The following is a 10290-nucleotide window of genomic DNA, read 5'->3' as shown; positions in this document are numbered from 1 at the left end:
ATGTTCCAGATCGATTTGATGGTTATGTGTTAGAAAATTTGCTGTCATAAGCTAAATGAAGATTTTTGCACTGATAAGTGATCAAGGTACATTCAGACAACTTGGAATTGTTCGGTGGTTGTTTCTAGCTGTAATAGTGAATGAAATTCTGATTTCATCCTTTTCCGTTTTATAGAAATGAAATTCGACTAGTTTGTTTGAACGGATCATTACTATATTGAACAATAAATAAGCGCCGATGGGTCATCCACAAACAATAAGCTACAACTTTCAAAGTATTCAACATAGATACTTGGTGTCTTCAGCAAATTTGTTCGCAAAAGTAAGAGCTACGAATTCAATGAAAGCATCATCTCAATCAAGGATGCAAAAAATCGTTCTTTACAAATATTTCATCCCTACTGAAACTTTTAATAGACAGTGATAGAAAATCGATTACTATGATCTGATGCTACAACCTAGTTAGCTCATTTTCACTTTCTCTGATCAACATCAGACACTGCTAAAACTGGAAAAACTAATCGAAAGAGGATAGCGGAAACTTATTTCACGATTTAGAATCGGGAAAACCGAAGCCAATGCAACAACTGCCTGTGATAATATTGGGCGTGTAATACCAGGGTATGCGCTAGCCAAAATATTGTTACACTATACTCTTCCGTTACATAAAGCAATTCAGCTATAACTGATTCAGTTAAGGCCCCCGTCGGGCTTCTTTTTCTTTTTATCTGCAGAATTGGGGATATCAATATAATACGCATATACGATACTCATATGAATGTATGCGTACACGCGAATGAAATGAATGATTTCTTCAACCCGCTTTTTCTCTCGCTTTTCCCATAAAACTACCCAAGTATAGTATACCAATGGATTCGTAAGAATCCGAGGAAACTAATGGTAGCAAAACTTGATTTGAAAAACTTCATAACAGCGTTTTTCAATTTTCCCGTCGTACGCATTATATCGTCGCTTGTTCTGCGCAGTAGAAAAGCACAGGGTTTGTGCTAAATTAGTACTACCCGAAAGCTTGGTGTAGGGGCTATTTATAAATCATGTCACACTTGTATTGAGGGAGGGACAATGAAAAATTTCCACATTTTGTGAAATTTGGTGGAAAAAAGTAACCTGAAACATACCAAATGTATTTCTACCGAAGAAAAAAATATTGGACATCTTATTCGTGACTTATTTACCAAGGAAATAACCAATGACCCTGAGAAGTGGGAGGGGACAAATGAAATGAAAATTTTGCGTTACATCATTGATAGTTGCCCTGTTTGTATTTTAGAACTCACAGATAAAGCTTCGTTTGTGGAGAAATCTACTAAAAAGCTTCGATTGCCGATTTCTTTCCAATTGATACTATAAATTTATAAAAAAATTATTAAATTACTCATACTAGCTACAAGAAGCGCCAAAATATTGCACCCTTATAATAAATCATGATAAAAGAATGATTTCGTTTCGAAAACTACGTACTATATTTCTTTTGAGCTTTATGACTTTATGCTATGAATATATGCTAGCATTCAGTTTGCTCAAATCAATCTAATGATTATTCACCTCTGGCACATGGGCGGATTTTTCCTAAAATCTTATAGCGCGTTGCCTGTTTTTCATGGGTATTTTTTGCCCAAATTTTTGCACGATTCTCAAAATACCAAATAGAATAGTATTTTGATCTAAATATTTTCATACTACATAGAACAAGCTGTGTGTCATGAACAGTCCATTACAACTTTATCGTTGAGTTTCAATAATTCACTATCAAAAACAATACCTTGGTACTGAAATTATTTTACAGTGCGATTACAGGGTTAGTATTGCGACCCTACTTATCACTAAGAGCTCCTTCTGGCTGGGGCTCGAGCATACGCCGAGTGACTTCTAAGGTCATCTAAGTCTTTAGCCATTGAACCGCCAGACTAAGGCATTTACAATTACGTACATGTTGTTTTGGGGGTTTTAAAACACAAATAAATTGAACTTTCTAAAGAAATGTCGAAATTACTTGTTGTTAGTTTTTTGTCCAAAAACATTTGAAAAGTTAGTTGGGAAAAGTTAGTTGGGATCTAGTGTCATATACTATTCAAGTAGTACAAACTTTCTCGTTTGTGGTCCATTAGGAGGTAGATAACAGTCTATTATCTCTCTCTGGACTAAATCAGCCTGGATGCCGTGTCCCTGGAGTCCTGCTCTCACGTCGTGGAATGCAGCAGAAATAGGAGTCCCAAGTTAACCTCTAGCTGAAAACCAAAAGGCTGGAAAGACTAAAATAAGTCAGTAAACGAAGCATAATTGACCTTTCCATCGCTGTGTCAACCGAAGCTCTAACATAATGGATGATTGTATGATTTTGTTGGTTATTTTCGGCAAATTTGAGACTAAGAGAAACGAAAGCAATAAAATTGAAAGACGGATAGGTATTCTAGAGTTAATCAGAACGGAAAACTATGACTAAGCAGGCTCATATGGACATGATCGAAAGGAAATGTGCAGAATCCTTTGCCTTTTGCTAAGTATGAGTTCGGCGTTATAATCATATTAAAATGTCGGCGTCGGCGGTAAAGCATGATGATGAGTTATGTTCTATCAATGACCATGCGGTAGACTTGGGTACAACGCCCAACTCCTACTTAGCAGAAGGCAAAGGTTTCTTTACATTTCCTTTCGATCATGTCCATGTCCATGCTTTCGTTTCTCTTAGCCTTAAATTTGCCGAAAATAGCCAACAAAATTGATACAGTAGAACCTTGCGGCAATTAAAATAACAATTAGCCATGCCCCTAATTAACACAAATAGGAGAGCATTATCCAACGTTTTCGATAGCTTCTAGTTGTTGTGGACTGTATTTTCATGAAGGATGCTATTATGTTGAAAACTTAGCAAACCCCGTTTTCATTGCATTTAAAAAAATTGCATGACCACTTCTTGTGAAATAGGGTGATGAGCCTATTTTGGCACCATTAGGGAGAGGGTCGCACTATTTTTTGAACAACTTCAAAAGAAGCCATATTATCTATAACATTTTTCAGAATAAAGTATCAGTGTACTGTTTCTTAAACATCTATATAATGCTTATTTAGCAGAATTGCCTCAATTTTCAGCATAAATGAAAATAAATGTTCCATTCTGTGCATCTATTCCCACCTCAACGATCCAATTATCGCCTCATGGGTGTGCCAATTTCCACCTCATCGAAAAACAATCTAGTTGAAACGCAATGCCTCATATTCCATTTGCGTCGATTCTAACTAGGTATCCAGATCATGGACGCCAACGTGTGATTTGTAAAACGAATCATTCTGCTTTTTTCAGCCGATCAAAACAAACGTAAACATCACGCACATCAATGAAACTCATCAGCTGTTAGTAGAAGAGCGCCCAGAATTGCGCACGCAGAAAAAACCATTCGAAGGTTAGCAACTGGAATGATAAGTTTCACCACACATTGCTTTCTCCCGATCCGAATTGTATGTGCAGATGAAAATAAAATATCTGCAATCAGCAATTAGTTGAATAACTTGAAGTAATTGATTACTTATACCTGAAATTGCATTACATTATATTTACAAGTTCATGTTTTGGTTTGGCCGCACTGGTGATTCTTTTCTGTATGATGGATACAAAAAGTTGGTTTTGATTGTGGTAGTGTATCAGCAAAACATGCCAATAATAGGAACCCCCGTATTTAGTTTTATCCTATTATAACACTAGGCCTATTCTAGTGTTTGACGAGTGATTTTAAAGTGAAATTATCGTAAAAAGGTTCTCCAGCTAAAATAAAGGTATGTATCAGTGCAATGTTTAGTATATTGGTGCTGGAACAACGAGATATGAGGCGGTAAATGCTGGCTCGTAAAAGTTTATTTTGCTAAGCGCCGTTGCATCCAGTTTCGGTTCACTACGTGAGTGAGGCGGATTAGTAGATATTTCAATAAGGTGATTTTGTTTTAATTAAAAGTTGGATTTAGATGATAGTTCTAAATACATATGTGCACAACAAATAAAGAATAAAACTTGAGCTTATTTTTTCTCACCTGTTTTAGCCAAATCGATAGTGTCATTATCTCATATGCTTGGTTCGAAACCAAGGGGTACGAAATAGGGTCACAATAGGCTCTACTGCCATAATAGGCACATCACCCTACCTAGTGCATTCATTTTTGCGTATAGTGCACAGGTCTCATATTTGAGATAACAACTTACGATATTTTTGCTGTCAATCTGGTTGTTGAGAGCATAGACAAGAAATACGTCTATTGTTCGGTAAATTTGCTACATATTACATCGCGTTTTGATGATTTTAAAAAGGTTGTGTCATATTGTGGTAGAAATTGTTTTGTACTCATAACGGGCAGTGCCACAAATTCTCATAATAACATTTGGGACAGCTCTAACAGTATTACTCATCAATTGAGTAACGAGTTAATGCCAAACGAGCGCAAATATTCATTATATCATAAAACCTCAGCACTTGGAAACACATTATTTTTTTTGCGATAAATGAGTCTTATTTGATTAGTTAGACTTTTCATCAGATGTCGAAGTGTGTCGTAGTCCCGGGTCTACAGGAACCTTGGTGAGGAAGACTTGGTGAGCCATAAAACGTATTTTCCAACATTTGATTTTTGACTTGGATAAAGGCGTCGAATTACATATTACAAATTTTGTCATAATAGCGGCATACGAAGGGAGCTGCCCTCTTTGATTTATGCGTGTGTCTCAAAGCCTACTTTTATAGATTGTGAAACCATAACAAACCAGCATTTGAGCTCATTTTAGCAAGTTTCAATTTCTGTGTATGATTAGCACTCTCCATGCATGTCAGAAAACTTGTTTCCGTAATTCGAAATTCCATTTTCCAAATCGTGCATCAGATATATTTTTTTATACCCCTCGTTTACCATCCGGCTGAAGCCTCCTATTGAAACTAATACCTTTGCTTGGTTGAACTCTCAATGTGTGAAATGTGGCCGAAAAGATGATAATCCGCGGAATGTACCAAAACTTCAACCAATCGAAGCATTTTGGGAAGCTGCTTCAGTAGCACAATTAAAATCAAGGATATGCAGAGTAGATCTCAATGTCGCCTAGACCATGATGGGAGCAGTAAAGGAAGTTTAGGTACACTGGAGAAAGATAGACCATAAGCTGTCCTACTTTTTTTAAATAACTACTAGATATAAAACTTATTTGTTATACAGAAAACCTACCCTGGGTTTTAGTTTAGTCCATCTACTTCTGACTCACCCGTTATTTTGTCAAAAATTCAAAGTTGTAATCTTGCAATATCATGCAAGATCAAAACAAAATCGCAGACCGAAAATGCCTTGTCGGACAATACTTGAGATGAGTACTGGTATAGTGATGATTGGAACACTTTGCTGTTGCATTGACGTTCTCTTCAGAGATATTGAGATACTGTCTGAGATATACTGCTATTCTAAACAAATATTGCTCTAATGACGAAATAACCGGTCAATATGCTATAACTAATTTGAAAAACCTGTTTTAATCAACCTAGTGGTGCAATCGTTTCTTTCTCATATATCCAAGCTATGATTCCATAACTCAATAAGTCTGCTACATTCTTATTACGCTTGGTACCTATATGTATTTCGCTTTTGGCATGTAAATTACAAATTCGATTTTTGTAATTTCTCGCATTATATCCTACATTTGAAACCAAGTTTGTAAAAATCAGTAAGCGTTTGCGGAAAAATAGGTGTTACATAAACTTAAGAACTTGGCATTGGTCATTAGTGATCTAGATTCGCAAATACAAAGAATGTTGCACCCATTTTAATAATCATTACAGTACCTATTTATATGGAAATTTACTGTGGGATCGCACTCTTCAACCTGTATCTCCGCAAGCGGAAGTTCGTGCAGTAAAAAAAAATAATAGCAGCTTGTGGGAGCGCTATACCGTTGGTTTGAAACAATGTTTTCAAATCGGTTCAGCCATGGCTTCCTCCTCATACTCACACAAACACACACAATGTATTGGCGACAGTCCGAAGTTACAAGGGTCGTTCTAGCAAAAGCAACGGATGAGGGGAAATAAGAACGTGCCATCGTTGGACAAATGAGAATTCGGTGTCTAGCTTATTTTCCAGGAACTATCACGTTGATCGCGACAAAGCAATGAGCTCACTGGCTCTAAGTTTCGGATCGATGTGGAACCTCAATGGCTCAAGGCTCAACAAATGCAAGAGCCCGCGGGTTAAGAAAAGAGCAGGTACAAGAACATAATCCTTCCCTAAGTAATATTTACAGAAGGTGTACATTTAGTCAGTTGATGTAATGGGGAAAGAGCAGTATGAATCCGACAGTACCACGTACCAAGTCGTTTAAAGTTTCCCACTCGAGAGTAACAAACACAGACATTTTCTGATCTCGACGATCTTTCTCGTAGGTTATATGGTATACGGTATTCGCCCCTCCGAGACTTGACTGGAAAGTCGATTTGAAGTGATTAGAAAGCCTTTCTTTATATCAGAATGGCAAAGAGGGGAGACATAATGCTGCACCAAAGTAATGAGACCCGAAAAAGTTGCGTGTAGGAATCACAGAGGATATGAAAATTTCCGGAATCGAATTCAGGACGGTTTTCAAAACAAATCTAGGACATTTCGGCGTGAATGTAACCACCAAACGAATCAGGAATCAGAATATATTGGCTCAAATGGCACGTTCCCCGTACATAGTCGGGGATTTGTGCCTTGCCGTGTGTTTTCATCATTTCCTGAGCGGAAGGAAAGGACAAGGAGGTGTGGGGAAGTAGAATTGGAAGGGTGGGAAAAATAACAGCACAAAACAAAAATAAACAACAGGTAAGTTAAACTCACAAGTAGTTCAACTTGCCTGCGAATAAGCCTAAAGCTCTTTACCACATTGGATAAGAAACTTTAGTATGTCTCTGAGTTTCAGTCGTCCAAACATGGTTTCGTCTATATAAGGACGGCTGAAGACTCGAAATCGCAATTGCGCTACCGCTGGACAGTTGCATATCAGATGATATGATGTTCCGTTGTCGGATTCACAAAGATCACATGAAAAAGACTCAGCGCGCTGAATAGTTGCCATGTGATAATTGAGTTTGCAGTGGCCGGTTAAAGCCCTGGTCAGCATGCCGCAGTGGAGCTTCGAAAAATGTAAGAGATTTTTCGAAACCACTGGGCATGGTTGTTCTAGAAACGCCTTTGTTTGGCGACATGTTTGTAGATTTCTCCAATAATTGCGGTGCTCGGACGAAGCCCAGGACCGTATTCTTTCCCTTATCCAACTTGTCGAAATTGGCAGCGCGGGCTCAGGACCAACGAAGTCAATCGCTGAACCTGCCCTGGCCAATTCATCAGCCCATTCATTTCCAGTAATACCGCAATGTCCGGACACCCAGACAAGGTAGATAATGTTGACAATGCTTAGTTCTTCGATTTGGGTTCGGCACGCTATCACTAGCTTGGACCGGGATTTGTCTGAGCTAAGGGCCTTGATTGCAGCCTGACTATCGGAGCAGAAGTTTATAACTCTGCCGGACAAACTCAGTTGAAGGACTGCTTGGAATACAGTACAGTATCTACCTAGTGAGTGAGATTGTTCCAATCTCATTTCACGACAGTAGACACCAGAGAACCGTCAGTGTAACAGACCACTTGCGTTTGTTGTTGTCTTTCCGTATAGCCAGACAACCACTCCTCTCGAGAGGGAATCTTCACATGGCATGTCCTGTAAGGAAAACTACAAGTGAGTGTAATATCACTGGTAGCAAGAATATCTTCACCCCATGTAACCATTTGTGACCACAATCGTGTAGGACTGGTAGCAAGATCAACATGATTACTGTTCCAAAGCCCAGTAACCTGCAGTCTGTATGCACATAATAGTGCTTCTTGTTTGAAGTGTTTGTGTAATGGTTTGATATTTAGAAGTGCCTCAAGAGCAGCAGTCGGAGTCGTGGTGGAAGCACCAGTCAACGCCATGAGCGCCATTCTTTGCAGATGGTTTAGCTTTGACTGGACTGTCACCACCTCTCCCCTCTGCCACCACACAAGGCATCCGTATGACAGTATTGGACGTACAATTGTCGTTTAAATCCAATAGATGTATTTAGGTCTGAGACCCCAGGTCTTTCCAAAAGTTCGTCTGCTCTGCCCGAAGGCCATGCACGCTTTCTTGACTCTGAACTCAATGTGAGCAGACCAATTCAGTTTGGAATCCAATATGACTCCAACGTATTTGACTTGATCTGCACACAGTAGCTCAGAATCAAAGAACTGCAAGGGACGAACCTCGGTTGTTATTTGCTTCTTCGTGAAAAGAACCATTGAAGTTTTGCTTGGGTTAACTGATAGTTTAACTTGTCGACACCACTGTTCGACAGCTCTTAATGCCTGCTGCATTAAGTTAAAGATTGTTCCGATGCAAAATCCAGTAATTAGTATTTGATAATCGTCAGCAAACCCGTAGGTTGGAAATCCAAGCTCATTGAGTTTCTTCAACAAGCCGTCAGCTACTAAGTTCCATAACAAAGGTGACAGAACGCCGCCCTGAGGACAACCGCAAATACTCAACTTCCGTATCTCAGCCTGTCGCAGTGACGAGCAAAGTATGCGATTACTAAGCATTGCGTTTATCCAACCCGAGATACATGCAGGTATCCCATGACCGCGCATCGCTTCCAGAATAGACTGGAAGGACACATTGTCAAAAGCACCCTCAATATCTAGGAATACACCCAAGCTAGATTGCTTGAGCGAGAAGGCTTTCTCAATGTTGTAAACAACATCGTGAAGCAGAGTTACGTGGATTTCACACACTGATATGCATGTTGCATTTTGTGCAGTGGATATTCAACTAAACTAACGTTCCTGATGTGATGATCGATTATCCGTTCCAAAGCTTTCAGAAGAAAAGAACTTAAGCTGATAGGCCTAAAACTCTTTGCTTCTTCATAGCTTGAGCGCCCCTCTTTGGTAATAATTCTAGCAGTTATTTCTTGCCATGCTTTCGGGATATACACGGTAGCAAGACTGGAAAGCAGAATCTTTTTCAAGACATGTTTAAGAATATCAAATCCCTTTTGCAGTAACACGGGAAGTATTCCATCTTTTCCGGGTGATTTGTATAGATCAAAGCTATCAACTCCCCACTTGACCGATTCAGTGGAAACCAATGTGCGTGCTAACGCCCACGACTCCGAATCACCAGAATGAGATCTGTGAACATTGTTCAACTCCGGATCGATACAACCTGGAAAGTGTGTGTCGAAGAGACAATTAAGAACATCTTTTTCGTCCGACACATAAATACCATCTGGTTTTTAAGGAGTTCATCTGAAAATCAGTCGATTTGAAGAGAATTTTATTTAATCTGCTAGCTTCGTTCAGACTAGAGACATTAGTGCATAGGCTTTGCCAGCCAGCCCGTTCTGCAGATCTAAGACATTTCTTATATTCACTACGAGCTGACCTGAAAGCCCTGGAGTCATCACGCTGACGCCGGTTCCAAGCTCTTCTCATAACTTCCTTCATTCTTTCAAGCTCAGCCCTCCACCAAGGGGTTCCCCTAGTCGATTTAACAGTACGAAGTGGACAAGCTTCTTCGTAGGATGCTAATATGAATGAGTTTGTCGTATCCACGACGTCATCTAAGTCGTCTAGTTGACTAATTGTTGGAAAATATCCATGAAATTTAGTCGCCAAGTTTTCCAAAAAGAGGTCCTAGTTTGTAGATTTAGTATTACGATATGTCACCACATTGAAGGTGACATCAAAATGATCGAAAAATATATATTTATGATCGGATAGAGACGGTTCAGTTTCATTTGGAACCTGCCAATTTCCCAGTTCATGCAAAATTCTATTAGAGCAAAGTGTTATGTCTAACACCTCCTCCCTCCCAGACCTCGCAAAAGTTGGTCGGTTTCCTACATTCAGAATATGGAGATTTGTACTACTTATGTACTCCACATCCGTTCAGAGCCTCTCAGATTGATGTCTGAGCTGCCCCAAATGATGTGATGAGCATTCGCATCCTGAAGCCCATTTCTGCTACAATATGATACAACGCTTTTGAAATCATCAGAAGGAGATGATTCGTTATGCGGTAGGTATGCTGAACAATATATATATATTTTTTGTCTACGTTTCCGACAGTCAGTGTAACTGTGACAACACAGATATCGCGAGTTGTGAGCTCCGATAACCTCATTTGCAAGCATGCAAGCACGAGGCATTTCACGTAGGTTAGTCATGCCTGTCTTGTTGTAAGCAATGAAG

At 39.3% G+C, this 10290-nt stretch overlaps 1 protein-coding gene across 1 annotated transcript in view; it reads right to left on the bottom strand.

Moving 5' to 3' along the window:
* Positions 1–690: 690 nt before the first annotated feature.
* The window catches only part of LOC131687700 (uncharacterized), a 25397-nt gene continuing 15797 nt past the window's right edge, over positions 691–10290 (bottom strand). The window contains exon 3 of the mRNA XM_058971796.1: positions 691–728. Coding sequence (XP_058827779.1) covers positions 691–728 — 38 coding nt within the window. The remainder of the gene's footprint in view (positions 729–10290) is intronic.

Source organism: Topomyia yanbarensis, chromosome 3, assembly GCF_030247195.1.
Source record: "Topomyia yanbarensis strain Yona2022 chromosome 3, ASM3024719v1, whole genome shotgun sequence".
Classification (NCBI taxonomy): Eukaryota; Metazoa; Arthropoda; class Insecta; order Diptera; family Culicidae; genus Topomyia; species Topomyia yanbarensis.
The sequence above is the reverse complement of the archived record's forward strand: the minus strand, read 5'-3'. Positions and strand labels throughout refer to the sequence as shown.